Source organism: Archocentrus centrarchus, chromosome 9 (assembly GCF_007364275.1).
Source record: "Archocentrus centrarchus isolate MPI-CPG fArcCen1 chromosome 9, fArcCen1, whole genome shotgun sequence".
Classification (NCBI taxonomy): Eukaryota; Metazoa; Chordata; class Actinopteri; order Cichliformes; family Cichlidae; genus Archocentrus; species Archocentrus centrarchus.
In genome coordinates this window covers 22,823,481-22,842,297 of record NC_044354.1, presented here as the reverse complement: position 1 = coordinate 22,842,297, position 18,817 = coordinate 22,823,481, and the positions used below count along the sequence as shown (strand labels likewise).

General features: G+C 44.7%; 1 protein-coding gene across 4 annotated transcripts in view; it reads left to right on the top strand.

Annotated features, from left to right (window-relative positions):
* Nucleotides 1–282: 282 nt before the first annotated feature.
* fgfr1a (fibroblast growth factor receptor 1a) overlaps nt 283–18,817 on the top strand; it is a 35,093-nt gene continuing 16,558 nt past the window's right edge. For 2 of the 4 annotated variants that reach the window (XM_030737630.1, XM_030737631.1), the window contains exons 1-4: nt 283–581; nt 690–905; nt 4,997–5,177; nt 18,297–18,539. In XM_030737630.1, coding sequence (XP_030593490.1) covers nt 5,024–5,177; nt 18,297–18,539 — 397 coding nt within the window. In that variant the 5' untranslated portion in view covers nt 283–581; nt 690–905; nt 4,997–5,023. The remainder of the gene's footprint in view (nt 582–689; nt 906–4,996; nt 5,178–18,296; nt 18,540–18,817) is intronic. The other 2 variants (XM_030737629.1, XM_030737632.1) reach the window with 1 other exon arrangement.

Sequence of the window (18,817 nt, the reverse complement as noted above, 5' to 3'; positions counted from 1 at the left end):
AGCTCCGCCTTTAATCTTGTCTAAGTTCTCTAAAGGGTTACAACATGAGGTCAATCTCACTGATAAGTCGACTTTTCTGAGTCGCAATAATAACCAGCTCTGTTCACCTCAGAAAAGACAAACGGCACACCTTTTTTGACACCAATACCAACCAACTACACAGCCTTCGCTTTTATTTTACAACAGCAAACCGGAAGCTGTCTGCCTCCCGTGTGCTACATTGACGTGTTCTGGAGGATGCGCATACTCTCAGATTTAAGGGGGGAGGTGTGGAGCCGCTCTGATTCTCGTTGTTTAGCCGTACCTCTCCGCCGGGAACCGTAGAAATACTTTCTAGGATTGATTTAAGCGCCGTTGTTTTGCGTAGTAAAAAAAAAAAAAAAGCTACATATATTTACATAAGACTGGAGGACATTTCGTGTTCGGACATTGTGTTAGCCTGAGTTAAACAACTTTAGGGCAGTTTTCTGAAGTGGGAAGACTAAATTTCATCGCAAGCGAAGCCCTTTGGGATAAAGAGACTGCTGGAAACTGCTGCATAGGGCTGCGCTCTCGTAGTTTTTTCGGACGGGTTTAACCAGGTAAGAGAAGAAAAAAAAGAAATTTAAACTACACAGTGTAGTAGTGTTTAGGAAGTCTTTTCCGGCCCGTTTAATATCTATCTCTCTCTCTCTCTTGTTTTAATTTAGTGGAACGAACTTTTTTTTTTTCTGCCGCAAAGTTCGTTAAGAAGAAAAAAAATGCGCAAACCTGTTAGCTAAACGTCGAGCTTCGTCGTTAGCGGGACCGCACATTAAAAGTCTGGATATACTGTTTTTCGAGGAAGTTTTCCTGCATCCAATCTCAGCTCATGAGTCTTCCTTATCTGACCGAGGCTGGCTGTTTCACGGCTCCCCGCCAGTAAGGTGAGCTGGTTGTTTTATTCATTCACTCACTCTTTGATTTTTAGCTTCATTTTACTGTTTGTTTGCGTGCGAAAAGGTTCTTGTTTGCTTTTGTGCTGATTTAGATTTATTGGAGGACCCCAAGTGGAAGTTAACTAAAGAACCGTGCAAGCATTTAACCACATGCTCCAATTGAGTAAATAATCATTGGAAAATTTATTAGTAAAATGTTTTTTTCTTTCTTTCTTTCTTGGACGCGTTTCTTTTGGGGAGAGACTAGTTTTCATACGGAGCAACACCCACGAACTCTGCCCCATGTTTTAAAATGTGAGGATACAAGCGTTAAAGCAGAGGAGCCAAAACGTTGCCTAGAGGCCTGCTGAAACTGCTTTGGTTTTCTGTCTACAGCCACAGCAGGCGCCTTTAATCACATTAGATAAGTTGCTTGGATAAATTCTAACCACATCAAGGAGAAACCTTTTTAAAAAATCAAAACAAACGTTCAAACTGCAAGTGATGCCTTTATTCTGCTTTAAGGAGCTGAGTGGATCCATAACACTTCAGTTTAATTACCAACATTTGTTTCAGTTTTTCTTTCATTTAGACAACAGGACGTGTGAGTTATTTAGAAATGCTGCGTGTGTGTGTGTGTGTGTGTGGGGGTCATTTTTGTTTTTTAAAGGTCTCACCCATCATTATTGTATCTGTCATGAAGACTGGATCTGGAGGGGCCAATCAGATGTTGTGTAAAGCTCTAAATGTTATGTTATAAAGGCAGAGGGAGAAGATGGATGGTTTAGGAAAGCAGCATGTCTACAGAGACTTCACCAGGGTGAAAAAAAGTTTTTCTCAAGCCCTTTAATTTACTAGGCTGCTGCTCCCCCCTGGCAGAATTTTCATCGCTTGAGCTGTATGTTTGCATTTGCCATGAATAAATTCATCAAGGATTGTGGTGTTTACCTTGAAACGTTTTAAACAGTGACTTATTCAGGATCTTGTACTGAAAATGTTGTACTTACACGGCCAAGGTTACAGTTTTGTTTGTCAAAATGTGTGTCCGTGGAGTGGGCAGAGAACATAAACAGTCACACATACTGAGCAGCACTGAAAAGCAGTTTGGGTTAAAGTGTTAACCAAATGGCAGTGTTAGATTCAAAAGGTCTTCGCTTTTGACTGTAATGTCATGACACCTGATCTCCCGCCGTGGTGGAGAACCACTGAGTCAGATTGTGTGGCTGCACAAAAACCGTCGACAACAATAACAAAAAATTTCAGTGTGTGTTTTTATGAAAATGGTTGCTTTAGGGAAATGGTCTGACGCTCTTGTTCCACTGAATTGTGGCCATGTGCAGACCAGCCTGTTAGGTGGAAGTGCAGACCAAACTGGGGGTGGGGGGGGGCTACAGAATTTGGAAGCTGAGGAATTTTCTGCATGGATGGACAGTGAAATGTAATTACGGTGTGGGTTGTGTTTTGAGTTAGGCCAACCTTTGTCTTTTTATATAATGAGAGAAGCTGTCTTGTGTGTTTTTAATTTTAGTGTGAGTTCTTTCAGTACTGACAGTGTTCAGGGAAATGCTTTTATCTTTTAAGAGCAGATAAATCAGTTGATTAACAAACACTTGGTTATGTACCTTTTCTGTAATGTGAGTTCTTTGGCTATATTTATTTTCCAAGCAGTACTTGTTTACAAGGTAAATGTCTTTCTGCATTCCTTTTGAATTTTTGCCTCAAAAGGTATGAAAACTGGTGATTAAAAGAGAACGAGACACTAAAAGGAGCCGTGCAAAACCATATTATTGGACAGGTACCGGTCTTTGTGTTTCAGGTAAATGCTCCTACTCCCAGAGGGTGTAGACTTGCCTTTCGATCTCCATGTAATATTTAAAAAGGTAATGTTTAGTGTCTTTTATTTGTTATGTGTTAAAATAGCAGGGTACATGTTACAAAGTTTATCATTTGTGTTACCCATAAATTTTGGTGCCAGATGAATTGGATACACAGGAGAAAATGATGGCTGGATAGAATTCTTAAAGAGGAAAAAATGAGGCAGCATATTTTCCTATTGAATAATAAACTAAAAGTGGTGACTTTGAGTCACCATTGGCCCATAATGTCAGGCTGAAAGTGTGTGGGTCAGTCTCAAATCAGAGCAAGTTCAAGACAGGCATGCCTTGGGTGTAGCTAGTAAGGCATAGTGTATGTTTGACTAGTGCTCCCAAGGGACAGGACTATGACAAAGCGTCCTGTCACACTTTGAAGAAGTTATTTCCTCTTCTTCCAAATATTGTTGTAGTGACGAGGGACCGGGAAACGTGGTCGGCTTCTCTTTGCAATTCCTTCCGGCTGACAGCAGAAGCATTTTCTTGGAAGCATCCCAAACACTGACTCACAGCTTGGAGTAGAGATGACCAAGCTTCTTTATCCCTCTTGGACCCCCCTGACCCAGCTCAGCTGCTGGAACACTAGGCCATTCTTGGAAAGTGAAATTGAATTGGTTTTAAGAGAACACAATGACCGCTTCAGTGAAGAACACTCATACAAGTGATTACCTCCACAGCTGCTTCTGTGCTGGACTTTATGTGAAAATATTAACTAAGCTCTTTTTTTTTTTTTTGTTTTTTTTTTTTTTTCATAATTAGATGTGGCCCCTCTGTTGGTGTTTTTAAAGAATGGTACTTTGGTTTTTAAAGACTTCATTCATGGGAACTGTCATCTCAGGCTTATTATTGGCAGGTTATGGGAGCAAATTGCCGCACCGGGTGTCATTCTGGGTTTGGGAAACTAAACCAACTGTTGGGTGATAGATCTTCTCTCTGTCTCCCTCTGTGGAAATTATGGCCGTCTTTCTTTACAAGGGTGTCACATAACAGGCTGTAGTGTGTTGGATTTTTTTTTTTTTTTTTTTTTTTCCTTTTCTTTTAACAAATTCTCTAAAGCAGGTTATGAGCAAGTGTTAATCTTTGTGGCCAGATGCTGCAGAGGTGATGATTTGAGCAGATGTGCATATAAGGATCACCCACTCCCTGTTTTTTGGTGGGTATAATACAAGCACCAAAAACAAAACACCTTGCTATTCCGTTGTCTCAGTGTGATGGCAGTCTTTAGGCGTTCAAGACTTCAGTGGCTACTTTAAATTCCAGAGCAAAACATTACATTCCTGCAAACTGAGTAAGACAGCCAATATTTAAGTTATCAGAGGGAGTCTGGTGCGCTGCAGTTTCTTATCACAGTTTTATGCAAGGAGGCCGAAATGCTGGATTATCTATCTCAAACCTCTTAAACATGCAGAATAGTCTCTGTTTTCATGACCACGGAACTTCCTTGTCAACAAAAAATACAGGTTGCAGGTATGAAAAAAAGTACAATATTAGAGTTTAGTTTTAAATGAACTGGTTCTTATATATAGGGGCAGCACGGTGGTGCAGTGGTTAGCACTGCTGCCTCACAGTTAGAATACCATCTGGAAGGCCTGGGTTCGATTCCACCTTGGCCCAGGCCTCTCCCTCTCTCTGTGTGGAGTTTGCATGTTCTCCCCGTGCTTGCGTGGGTTTCCTCCGGGTACTCCGGTTTCCTCCCACATTCCAAAGACATGCACTTACTGGGGTTAGGTTAATTGGCTAATCTAAATTGCCCATAGGTGTGAATGAGTGTGTGAAAGGTTGTCTGTCACTCTGTGTTGGCCCTGCAACAGGCTGGCGACCTGTTCAGGGTGTACCCTGCCTCTCGCCCTATGACAGCTGGGATAGGCTCCAGCCCCCCCGCGACCCTTAACAGGATGTGCGGAAGCGAATGGATGGATGGATGGATGGTTCTTATATAGTGCTTTTCTACTCTACATAAGCACTCAAAGCGCTTTATACAGTTTTCATTCACCCATTCAAACAAGCACTCTTTTCTATACCTAAGTGCTTTCTAGCTAACATTCACATTCCCATGAGCGCATCAGAGAGCAACTTGGGAATTTTGGAGCAGCCAGGGATCGAACCACCAACTTTTTGATCAGTAGATGCCCTTCTTTACCTCCTGAGTTGCAGCAGTTTACTGTCCTTGCAGCAGTTTTTGGTTGAGGCTTATCGTGCATTTATTTGTTTTTGTTTTGTTTTTTTAAGCTGTGGACTGTGGATGCCCTGCTGCTGATGTCCCAAACACCTGAATGGAGTTCCAGTCGCACAAAAGCCAACAGTTGTAGCTCCTTCAGCAGGATGCTGATGAGGCCAAGTATATTTCTGTTGCTGGCTTTGTTCGCCCAAGTTTTGAGGACCCAGTGCCGGCCTGCCAACACTGATGAAGGTAAGGCACCTTCTAATAAATTAAAGCTACTCAGACTTCCTTTTTTTCCCAGTTCTGGCTGCAGAATTATTGAAGATCTTGTAACTGTTTGAACTTCTACATGTAAGTGGCTTTTCCTGACTCTTGGCTTGAGGAGCAGTCCATTGATAAGCAAAGCTTTGTTCTTTGTAGAGGAATGTAATCCTAACACGTGCCAGACTTTTGTGAAGTCTGTCCTTTTTATAGCGTCAGTGCTTCCTCACCACCCCCATTTGCCTGAATTTGATGTTTAAGCGCTCTCTACTGCGTCATCTGTAGCACAACTGTGTTCCTTACTGTTAGACTTTTTTCTGCCTATTCAAACCAGTTTGTTCTTTTTAAGGTTTTTAGAAATAGATTTAAAAAAAAAAAAAAACTTACCATGCTTAAAAATCTAAACTGGAAACTATTATCATAAGACTTTCTGTGAAGAATTTAGCCCACTCTTGTGGTTACACAAGCTCAGTTCTGAAAAGGGGAGAGAGGCACTGAAATCAAATCCTTAAAAATGTGTTTCTTGGACACAGTCCAGCGGTGTAATAGCTGCCTCAACTTGTGGGTAGATGGGTTTGGATGTTTACACTGCAGTCGGAAGTGGAGAGCAGCAAAAGAATATGATAAGGCCTAGCATTATAATGGAAGTAATTATGCACGAGGGTCTCTTTGGGGTTTTAAGCCCTAAAATAAACTTGATGTTGCTATGTTTAAGCCAGCAATGGGATAGTGAGGACTAAATGACTCCCATCTGTAGCCCAAGGGCAGCTCTACTACCTAGCACTCCTCCTTTGTAATGAAAAGGTATTTGTTGTCACCAAGAGAGGAGTTAACTACCAGGGAACTATAAATTAGCCTGTTTTTGAAAAAGGGGAGAAAAGATGCTATGCTACTTGAAACCTTTCCTCAAGGATAGACTTTCTGGGGAGCATGTTTGTCCTTCAAGGTGAGCCATAAATTTCCACCAGGGTGGGGGATGTCTTTCATTTACACTCCACCCAGTTCTTGATCGCCAAATGGCCAGGTACTATGTATGTGCCTCTGTGCTTTTCCTCCCACTCACCCACTGAGTTTTGCTTGGGATTGTTTCACTTTCCCCCCGCTTCCCTGCTGGGTTACGGATGGCTTCAGCTGTTGATGAATAATCACAGCAGAGGCATTTGGTTGCATTCCTTTTGTCTGGGGTGAAGGAACAAAATAGTTATATGGTAATGCTCTTTTTTTTCTTTTTTCTTTTTTTTTTTTTGTGTATGTTTCCTTGTTTGTCTTATTGTTTTGTTGGGTGTTGTTCACGTAAGAAAAGACTATTCCCTGGCCAAATTAAGTTAATTGAATTTCTTAAATTTTTTAAGATGGCATTTTTGTCTTTAAAAAAATCATTTAAATCTCTGTATAATGTTTAATTGCTCTCTTCCTGACATTTCACTGTCAGGATGTTTTTCTCTGTGGATTTGTTTGACTCTATCTTCTGCTGTCTGTCAGAGTAGAAGAGCACTGACCCTTCAGTGGAGACCTTTTAAAAACCAGAGCTGCCACAATCTTGAGTAGGACTCTTTTCAGACAGAAATAAAGGCCCAGAGGAGAAAAGCTCTGCTGATGCTAGAGTTAGACTAAAGAACAGTTTTTGTGGGAACTCACTCTGCATTTATATGAGCCTTTTTAGGTCGTCAGTAGAGACTTCTGTCCACATAGGAAGGTTTAAGGCTGGTTCCATACTAATACAGTTTCAATTGAAAATGGCACTTGAAAATAAATGAGCAAATAAATGAATAATGAATAAATAAATGAGCAAATGTACTGTTTCAGAAATGAGTTCAATCCATACTGAGATGCCTGAAAATGCATATAGCATGGCCATTCATGTACATGGTTCTTACTCGTGTAGACAACAGTAGCAAGACGAAATGCTTAATTTAAACAGCACAGCAGTGTAGACATACTCAGCCAGGCCAGTGTTTGCTATCCATGTTTAATTAACCAATGTATCCTTAGCAGCATACATACTGATATGAATTTATCTGTAATAGGCTAATGTCAGCCAAGTATATCAGTTAGACTAGCTTTTGTTTGTCCTTGTGTGGGTTTAGGCATGACCATGGCAGAATTTTTTTATTTTTATTTATTTATTTTTTTAGTAAAAAAACGGTATGGACATGGTCTAAATCTCTTGTCCCTTCTCGGTAATAGATACAGTGGATAGCTATCTGACCAAATCATCCTTTCTTGGTTGAGAAATTGCCAATGAAAATTTACGTGAATACATCTGTGTTGTAAAATATTTAAACCCGTACTAACATTTACAAAATGTTAATTCTGAAAAGATGCAAGCCCAGTAGATCTCCATTCAGCTTCCTTCTATGGTCCACTGCTGTTTTTAATGCAAATGTAGGTTGTATACTGGCAAAATAATTGGCCCCTCTTACTTACTTTTATACAGTTGGAAATGGTAATTGGAATTTAAATGTGAAGAGAGAAAACAATTGCATAAAGTTACAATTCCTCCGTCTCTTTACATGATCATGTTTCCATGTAAACATGGCAGAATTGTATTTTTCACATAGCCTGAGCTGTTTAGGATAAGTTAGAAATGGTTAAACTCCAAACAAGAAAATGCATTGATGGCCTTACCGTACCTGACTGAAGTGTAATGAGTTACTTCTGTATTGTATCTTGACAAACTTTTTTTTTTTTTTTTAAAGTGGTATTTCAAAATCTTAAGTTGTTTTTACGTACGAATTCAGAAGAGTGTTGGGTCAGTCAAGTTCAGAGAGTGTCCAAAGTTTTCCCTTCTGACATGTAGCTTTTGTGGCTTTTGACTTTGGTAAATTCATAGTGCAGTGGGGGGCTAAATAAGGCTTTAGCCAGCTCCGTTTTCTGAAACAAATTATTCAGTGAGAATAGAAAACAAGCCAGTTATATCCTCTCCAGCAGTTGAAGTGCTGAACATATAAAACATTAACATAAATAACAATTTCTATGACCTTTTAGCAGTCTACTCCCCCTCTCATCCACAGCTATTATATTTTACCATGAGACATGATGTACATGATAAGCTCCATGATTTTCTCAGGTCCTGAACTGTGAAGTTAGCACTGATGGAATCTGGTTTATCCAATGTGAGGCAATGCTGGAATTTCCCTGTGGTTTCAAAGGCAATCTTTTAATTGTAGTTTTCGTTCTGAGCTAAAACATTTAATTGCTTTGCTGATGTTTGATTGATCGCGTGGCATTTTTGAACCACTGGAAGATGTTTTGGATTAAATGCTAAAACAAACGTATCAGTCTGATTTGCCTGCATGTACCCCAAGTCTCTGTTTTTATCATGTAGGATTTGTGTAGTCTAGTTAATCAGTCAGGCATAAAAGGAAAATGCATAGACCTCTGCAAAGGAGAAAAGTTATGAAATCAGGACTGAGCTGTGTTTGTTTTTTTTTTTTTTTTAAAGAAAAAGTGGTGGTATAAATCAGAATCCCTGCCCAAAGGTCAAGATGAACAGAACTGTGAAATAGGAAAAACATAATACTCCTGCAAATTGAGGAACAGACTCCTTGCACTTACTGTACATAGTGATCATGCTTACTGTCTTGCATGGTCACCCCCCAAAAACCCCTTCAGATCTAGGGAAAGCCCTGCATAAGATTTAACAGTAATAAGAAAAACACCAACATAGTTGGACTCTTTTGAAATCTTGGCTTTATTGTGTTTCGTCCTTTTAAAGCCACAATATGAGGCTAAATGTAGCTTAACTGATTTGAATGACACTGCTCCAACTTTGCTTTACACATAGTAACCCTTGTAGACCCCCTACTGTTAATCCATGCTGATTGCCAGTGGCTCATTTAAGAATGAAAAGGTCCTCCACTGGAGTGTTTTAAGGAAGGACACTCGCTCATTGGGAGCTTGCTAATGAGGATTGTCCTATTCTTTTGCTTCCTTCCAGTGCTGCCATTGTCTCTTATTAGTCCCCTCTCCACATCACCCACTCCTTCACTCTGGTGTGGTCAAATCAGCAGAGGAAACTTACCATAGCCAATTTCTGTGCCACTGCAGAGCCTCAACTAGTCTGACTTTCCTGCATTCAACCATCACTTCAGTGAGAACAGGAAATCCCAGAAGTCATTCACGCGGCATATTGCTTCCTATGTTGTAGCCAGAGAAAGTTCCATAGACTGGCGCCAACTCGTTCTTTTTAGTTGGTTTTGCATGTTCAGATTAGTGAGCTTTCCACCCCTTCTTTAAAAACTTCACTGTGTTCATCTTAACCAGAATTCCTTTCAAGATTTATGTAATTAGGCTGATTTTAAATGATGTCAGTCAATTTTTCCAGTTGGTTGAAAGTACCCATGGAAGACATTCCAGGTGGGTTGCTTTCTGAAACTATGGCACTTGATCCATTTTAATCCAATCATAGTTGCAGGAAGATTAACTGAGATGAAACATTGTCAAATCCAAAGGCACTTACCTCTGCACGAAGAATTGGAAATGCATTTCATTTTCTCATACAGGTGTTGCTATTTGATAGCAAGGCATTTACACAGGGGGAAAAAAAGCTGTCTGTTACTTTATTTTTAGAATTTAATAGGGTTGGTTTGCTACAATCTGTTACATCATTAGTTTTGAGATGGTTGCCACAGCAGCACTCATTGTTCTGACTGTGCCCTACAGTGAACCAAGTACATTTTACAGCTTTATGGGTGTTTTTTATAATGTCTGCAGTCACATTAACAGCTGGGATGTTGACAGTCTTATCAGTGGCATGTCCATTTAGAGGGTAGGGACAGAAACATCACTCTGCATGGAAACATTGTGTCCATATGGAAAGCTGGAGCCTGCCACTATCACAATGTCCATATTGAACAGTTCTTTTTCTAACTTCGTTCGGTGTTTCACTATGGGAATCGCCTTGGCGTGACCAACTACGGAAGCTCCAATGACACCACGTCTGTCTGCGACAGACCTGCCAAGCCGTGCTCAGGGCCCCGCCCCTCCTACTATCACGGCTGCCCAGCTCCTCCCTACTCATTCTCGCTTTCTTCCCGTGAGAAACTACATCGGGCTCCCTCAGCGCGCCCAGGCTGGCTTGGTTAGCTGTTTAACAGTTCTCAGGCGTCCCGTAGAGGAGTACGTCGCCGAACGCAGTTCTCCAGTTTTCAGTCTGGATTGTGCTGAGTAAGTCCTTCGAAAGAAGTGTACTGGTAGTTATACACCCTGGACAGCGACCGCGTCGTGGCGAGCTGTCTTCAGCGGTCACCTGGTTTTAATTAGCAGGGTAGCCGGTGTGTGTGTGTGTGTGTGTAACTTGGGCTAACGCGTCACGGCGAGCTTTTCGGTGTCCGGCTAGCATTAGCTTGTTAGCGGGTCAGTACCGTGTTAGGTCTGGCTAGCATTAATTTGCTAACCGACCCTAAACAGTGTTAGGTTTCAGTTAGCATTAATTTGTTAGCTGGATCAACTGGTAGAGCTCAGCTAACGTGTCACGACGAGCTGACTCTCACGGCGACTAGCTCGGACTTAACCCCGTTGCTAGCGCTAGCTACAAACAGGCTAACGTGTCACGACGAGCCTTGTATAGCTCAGTCTCACCATCTTTCCGACCACGATGGCTACGGCTCCTACCCCCGCCAAAGGGTCAGAACCGAAGGCCAAAGAGGCTGCATCCCGCCCATGCCCCGCATCATGCGGTGCTTCCATTTCGGGCAGGGACTCTCATCCGATGTGCATAGCTTGCATGGGTGCTAAGCATGCTCAAACTTCTCTGGCGGACCCGCAAGGTTGCTCTCATTGCGCCTTGATGCCAGAGAAAATCCTGGAAAGGAGGTTGAGAGTAGCAGTGGCTAACAGCCAGGACCCCTGTCTGTCAGCCAACAATGCTACGATTGATATCCATCAGCCGACAGCCACAACGAGCTGGGCGGACATAATGGAGGAAGTGTCCCCGGTTATGCCCCAGTTGTTCGAGGGGCTCCTCGACCCAACTGAGGGTGAGCCGGCGGATGAGGATGCGGATGGCGATGCCAACTCCGACCTCCTCGGCCTAGAAGACATGGAGGAAGAGGAGGATGACTCCACCTTCCCTGCCCAGCAGTCCAGGCCCCCAAGTGGGGCTGAAGCTGTACCCCCAGTGGACAGCAACTTGTATGATGTTTGCAAACGGGCTGCTGCCAAGCTGGGCATCACATGGCCAGCAGCCCAGGCGGCTGAAGGGGCAGAACGTGACCTGTATGATGGCAAGAGGCTCCCTCCAGCCTCACCACCTGCAAAGCAGCTTCTGCCAGCAGTGCCTGCTTGCATGAAAGAAATGAGTCGCTATTGGTCTAGCCCTTTTAAGAGCAAGCTTCCTACCCAGGGCTGCTCTAAGCTGGAGATGCAAGGAATGGGTGAGCTGGGGCTGACCGGACCCCCAGCAGTTGAGCCTTCAGTGGCTTATCACCTTCACCCTAACCGCAGGTCAGTTTCAGCTTCTTCTAATATTTCTCTGCCCAGTAAGATGGATCGCCTCACCGCATCCATCTATCAAAGGATGTACAAATATTCAGCACAGTCGGTGTGTTCCCTTAATGCGGTTACACTGCTGTCAGCTTATCAGGCAGAGATTTTAGAGGACATGGGCCGTCAACTGGACTCGGGGTCTCCAAACCCGGCCCTCTGGGATGAGATCTGTGTGGTCAACGATCTCATCCTACGCTCCTCCAGGGGAGCAGTCCAGGGTTGTGGGCGTGTAATGGGTCTTGCAGTCTCAGGTGAGAGAGCTTTATGGCTAAACCTGTCAGGATTGGGAGACACTCAGAAGGCTGAAATCATGGATGCAGCCTATGACCCAGCCAAGGGTCTCTTTGGCCCAGCTTTGGAGAAAATGAGAGAGACAAGCACTCTCAGAAAGCAGGAGGGAGAAGCTTTCAATCTCTGCTTACCCAGAAAAGTGAACCCACAATCTCACCAGGTGCCTAGAGTAGGCTTCGCAGCAGCAGCTGCAGCCGTGAGGGGTAGGCAGAGTGGGGCTAAAGTTCAGAGGCAAGCGGCAAGACTGCAGCCTTCCCACCAGGTCAAGGCAGAAAACCCAAGGCCTTGGGGCAAACACTCCTTTGCAGCAGCTGCTGCAAAGAACCGAACGTCACACCCCGGGGAAGGGAAGAAGAAGCGTTCAGCCTAGCAAGCCTGCAACGTTGTGCATCACCTCTCTCTCCTCCCTCAAAGAGGAGGAAGGTGCTGGAAGAGGCAACCACACCTCCCAGGGTTCATGGTTCAGAGGCTCCTGGGGTTCCCAGTTCATCAGGAGCCCTCTCTCGGTTCCCACACCTAGTTCAGAGAGAGGAGATGTGGGGTCAAAGGTCGCAGTGTCACCATGCACTTCCCCGGTTTCATTATTCACTTCAAAGCAATCTATCAGTGTCACCAAGCACTGCCCAAAGTTTTCAGACACTTCATTGTGTTTCGGGGGTTCAAAAAGAAATAAAGTGTGCATTCCTGCAACCAGGCAGTTTGCCAAGGGCAGAATGTCCCCCCAGTTTAAAGAAAATGAAAAAAATGAAAGAAAGTCACTGTCATGTCCCTACGTTCCCTGCGGAGGGAGCTGGCGCTCTTCGCGAGGGGGACACCTCCATGCGGGAGGCAGAGGTGACGTCACACGTGTTCATGGGCCCGCTCTCTGCGCGGCTGGAGCAATGGCGCGCATGCGCAGTCCATCCCTGGGTTATGGCCACCATTTCCCAAGGATACAGGCTTCAGTTCGCAATGAAACCACCGAAATTCAACGGAAAGTTGATTTCAGTGGCCAAGGGAGAGTCAGCAAGCGTATTGGAGGACGAAATTGCTTCCCTGTTACGCAAACAGGCGATCAGAGCGGTCCCGAGCGAGGAGGCTCAGCAGGGCTTTTACTCCCGCTATTTCCTCATTCCAAAAAAAAGAGGGTTCCTCTCTCCGGCCCATTTTAGATCTACGTGTATTGAACAAACACTTGAGAAAGTACACGTTCAGAATGCTCACACACAAAGCGCTCTGTCGGGCCGTTCACCCAGACGATTGGTTTGTGACAATCGACCTCTCAGACGCATATTTTCACATCGCCATTTATCCTCCACACAGGAAATATCTCAGGTTCGCCTATCAGAACGCAGCATACGAGTTTCAGACTATCCCATTCGGGCTATCATTAGCCCCAAGGGTGTTCAGCAAATGTGTGGAGGCAGCGCTGTCTCCGTTAAGGAACAGCGGCATCAGAATATTCTCTTACATAGACGATTATCTGATATGCTCCCGATCGCGGGAGCAGGCGATCAGAGATTCCAGGGTGGTGGCAAACCACCTTACGGAGCTCGGCTTCAAAATCAACCTGGAAAAGAGCCGCTTGAAACCCGCACAGTATACGGAATATCTGGGGCTCATTTTAGATTCCAGATCTTATCGTGTCACGCTTTCAGAGCGCAGGATCGCATCCTTCACTCAGTGCCTCTCCCTCTTTCAAGTGGGGAAAGTCGTGCGTTTCCGGCTCTGTCTCCGCCTCCTCGGCCTTATGGCCTCGGTAATAAATGTGGTGCATTTGGGGCTGCTTATGATGAGGGATTTTCAGCGTTGGGTCACGTCCCTACGTCTGTGCCCTCACCGCCATCTCGGTCGCAGTGTAAAAATAACACCGTCATGTATAGCGGCTCTCCAACCTTGGAGGAACCCAGCAGCTCTTGCGGCGGGAGTACCTCTGGGCGCGGTGTCATCCAGGATGACCCTGACCACAGATGCATCTCTGTCAGGGTGGGGCGCAACCATGATGGGGAGGGCAGTAAATGGTGTTTGGTCTCGGAGGCTCTCTCGGGCTCACATCAACATACTGGAGCTGCACGCAGTGCGCTTAGCTCTAAGGCATTTTCTGCCGTATCTCCAGGGTCGACATGTTTTGGTGAAAACAGACAACTCTACAGTAGTTGCTTATATCAACCGCCAGGGTGGTACTCGTTCCCTGCAGTTGCACAGACTGGCCAGGGAAATAATTGTGTGGAGCAGCACAAAATTCCTCTCCCTTCGGGCAACTCACGTGCCGGGTATTCTGAACAGGGGGGCGGACCTCCTGTCCAGAGGGAACCCGTTGTTCGGAGATTGGCGACTTCACCCGCAGGTGGTGGAGCAGATATGGCAGAAATACGGCCGGGCTGCCGTAGATCTCTTCGCCTCGCAGGAAAACACACATTGCCCACTGTTTTTCTCCCTGTCAGACCCAGTCGCCCCACTGGGCATGGACGCTCTGGCCCACCCATGGCCAGACACACTGCTATATGCCTTTCCGCCTCTCAGCCTTATCTCTCCAACCCTAATCAGAGTGAGAGATCAGGGGCTGTCGCTAATTTTAATAGCGCCACGGTGGCCGTCGAAACACTGGTTAGCAGAAATAATTCAGCTCCTGGCGGGCGAACCGTGGCCGCTCCCCATCCGCCGGGACCTTCTGTCTCAGGCGCGAGGGGAGATATATCATCCTCACCCAGACCGGGTGGCTCTGTGGGCCTGGCCCGTGAAAGGTCGAATTTGAATGCTGCGGGTCTGCCTCTGAAGGTTATTGACACCATTCAGAATGCAAGAGCTTCCTCCACACGCTCTCTTTACAGTTGTAAATGGCGTGTTTTTGAAGAATGGTGCTATGAAAGGCAGGTTATCCCTTTTCAGTGCTCTGTGGTGGAGTTGCTGTGTTTTCTTCAGGATTTGCTGGACGGAGGGAAAGCTTTTTCCACAATAAAGGTCTATTTGGCAGCTATTTCAGCCTGCCATGTGGGATTGGGTGATAAACCTATTGGTCAGCACCCTCTTGTGTGTCGCTTCATGAAGGGGGCACGCCGTAAGCTCCCAGTCTCAAGGCCACTGGTCCCATTATGGGATTTATCACTGGTTTTGGATGCACTCTCCTACCACCCCTTCGAGCCAATCGAGGCTGTAGGGTTGAAATTTCTCTCACTTAAAACCGCTCTGCTGCTGGCTCTAACTACAGCCAAGCGAGTTAGTGAGTTACAGGCTTTGTCCATTCACCCCTCTTGTTTACAGTTGGCCCCTGGGCTTACTAAAGCATGCCTGAGGCCAAACCCAGCCTTTGTCCCTAAGGTGATAGAGTCATCATACAGGTGCCCCACAGTAGAACTGCTGGCATTTCACCCCCCGCCTTTTTCCTCTGTAGAGGAGCGCAGGCTTAACACATTGTGCCCTGTGCGGGCCTTGGGGTCATATGTGGACAGAACAGCTGGGTTCAGGAAATCTGATCAGCTGTTTGTTTCCTGGGCCCACCCCCACAAGGGCAGGCCTTTGTCCCGCCAGAGGCTGTCTCATTGGATTGTAGAGGCTATAACTCTAGCCTATAGCTGTAAGAGTACTCAGCCCCCATCGGGGCTTCGAGCTCATTCTACTAGGGGCATGGCTACATCCTGGGCTTAGTTCAGAGGGGTGTCAGTCCAGGATATCTGTGCAGCAGCGAGTTGGGCTACACCACACATATTTGTGCGGTTTTATAGACTGGATGTCGCTCAGTCATCCCTGGCTCAGGCAGTCCTGGAGTCTAGTGCCTCAGGTCTGAGCTGAGATCATGGGCAGCACTGGAGCACAGCTTCGGGAGGGCTGGCGCAATCCGGGAGTGGGCTATATCTCCCATAGTGAAACACCGAACGAAGTTAGAAAAAGAACGTTGGGTTACATAACGTAATCCCTGGTTCTTTGATAACAGAGTGAGGTGTTTCACCATCACTTCCCTCCTTGCTTGGGCACGGAAAGAAATCTGCTTAGAATGAGTAGGGAGGAGCTGGTCAGCCGTGATAGTAGGAGGGGCGGGGCCCTGAGCACGGCTTGGCAGGTCTGTCGCAGACAGACGTGGTGTCATTGGAGCTTCCGTAGTTGGTCACGCCAAGGCGATTCCCATAGTGAAACACCTCACTCTGTTATCAAAGAACCAGGGATTACGTTATGTAACCCAACGTTTTCTCAGTTTTAGCCTTCTGTCCAACCTAAACATCACAGATCTGTATGTGTAAAATTCATCTTTTTCAAACATCAAAGACAACTCTCCGTTCTCTACTTGGTGCACACTGATTCATTCAAACCAACCAGGTACACAGCAGATGCTGAACGTGCTTGCATTATTTGAAGTACAGGCTAGTGGCCCTACTGTACATGCATATCAAAGTACACCTTTCTGACAATAGCCACTTATGAGAATCCTCAATGTTGCTTCGTGTACAGGGGCAACAAAGCTTTTGCACAGCTATGATTAAGTCAGCCCAGTTAGGGCCAAAGGCCACATGCCACAGTCCCAGTAAAGTTGGGACAACTTCCAGAGGCTTCTAACTACTTTGGTGTCATTTATTTTTAAATTTATAGCAGGTAAATAGATAAGCTGTTACTGATTACCTGGGTCGTAAAACTTATATTTTATCAGTACTATAGCAGCTTAACATGTAGTGTTTCTGGTCTGTAATCAAAATTCTGTTTCATACATTTTTAGTTGTCTGAAAACAAAACGGAAAAATTTGATTTGTAAATTTGGTTGTAAAGCACAGTAGCTGAGGTTACAGAGATGCAGTAGACTGGTGGAAGAGTAACAAGCTGTGTGACATGAAACGATTGACTGGCTATGGTGCAGTTTCTTGTAAGTTCAAAAAAAAATAGTGATATCACATTAATTTGCCACATAGACTCAACAGGTAGCACTGTCTTGGTTCCCGCCGCTGTTTTGCTCTCGCTTCCATTAACTTGCACCGCTTTTTGTTCGCTCAGTCAGGTTATAGTCAAAGCTGCTATTTATTCTGTCACTGAGTCTGGAGCCCATACTGCAGTGGAAACGGGCTGAAGCGGTACATCATTTCTGTAGTGGAAAGGCGACTAATGTGAAGACAAATAGTTCTTGCATGAAAACAACATTTTCAGATTTAGAGAGAGCTTAACGTAGACGTAATCCAAATGTCTCCTCTGCTTTCCCCACTTTGGTTTTGTTTTTGAGGAGAAAGTTGATCCTACCCCCTGGCCCCTTTTCCTGCTGGGATTAAGGGCCTGTCAGACATATGTGATCCAGGAAATACCTTAACTAGGCCCAAGTGGGGTCACCATAGCAACTGGCACTAGAACCTGCCACTGCAGGCCCTCTCTTGCTCGCTCCTGTGCACATGCTCACTAGCCTGCTCTCTCTGCTCCCTCTTCCCCTTTATTGTTTGGAGTCCTTTGTTGTTATGCTGGGAGGGATTAGTCAGGTTAGCTGATGTTGTCCTGAGGTTATTCTGTGTAAATGTGCTTCCTGTTTTGATCAGCAGTTAATGTCTTTATAAAACAGAGCTTTGAGAATAGAAGAATAATCTCATCTTGGGGGGATTGTTCACCGCTTTGGTATTTGATTATCTAATTCAGTTTCTGTCATAATGCTGAAGGGGCTATGTAGGAAATGGGGAAGCAGGACCAATGTAATCACTGCGATTTATGCTTATGCTTCCTCAGAACTTTGGAGGTGCAGTGATTGGTCATTTAGTCAATTGACATGAATATTTAGAAAAACATTTTGATAATTGGCTAATAATTTCAGTTATTTGTTTCACATAATCACCAAACTTTTTTTTTTTTCCTTCTCTCTCCTCCCCCTTACTCACCTCTGCTTGTTCACTTAGCTGATTTTGTTTGTGTGCCTTTTGGCCAGGAAGTGTGATCCTAAAGCACATTGGTCAGTGATGAGCTTTACCTTTGTAACTAGACAAACAACACCACATGATGGACAACATGTCAGTATAATTGGGTTACCTCCCTCCTCCTTGTGTACTATGTAGTCATTTAGAACAGGGGGGCTCAGGTGTCTCGCTTCATGACACCTCCCCTCTCTTCATTCCTCTAATTGAATTTCATCTTCCTTTCCCAAGTAGCTCCTTGCCTGCCTCAAGGTAGGGCACTGACTGGGATATGATTTTAATTTGGGAGAGGGGTTGGGCAGATGATATGATGGAAGTATTACTTTAAGGTGTTTACAGTGCACTACTGTGCTCTATTTTAAAAAAAAAAAAATTTTTTTTCACCCTGTTTTCATGGAGTTGTAAAAATTATTTTGAGTGCATAAAATCAGAGTGTTGTATAGCTGCTAAGCAGAACCATGCCCTTCTTCCTCTGCAGTCTCTGTGGAGGCGCAAGCCGAGCTGTATACCCGTTACATCGGGGATCGCCTGGATCTCAGTTGCTCTGCCAAGGACTCCCTCCATGCTGTCAACTGGACCAAAGACCATGTAACTGTAGTAGATGGAGAACATACTCGTATCCGCAATGGCCAGCTGGAGATCGAGTCTGTGGAGCTGACTGACTCCGGTCTGTACGTGTGCACGACCTTCGGCAACCACAGCATCTACTTCAACGTGACTGGTAAAGTCATAGAAACAGTGATTGTTTAATTTTTTTGCTTCAGAATAGACACACTCTGGTCTGGCAGTTTTTTTTTTGTTTGTTTTTTTTTTTTTTTGGTGACATAGCCACCATAGTACTAATAGTACCAATCAGAATTTCATTTATTCTAGCATTTGTTGGTTCCCTAGTACACCACGCTGTTTGCCGACTCGTTTGCAACAGCTTGTTTAAAGATATTAGAGTTTTGAGCTGTTTACATTTTCCCCCTGTATTGTAGCTACAGTGTATCACAAAAG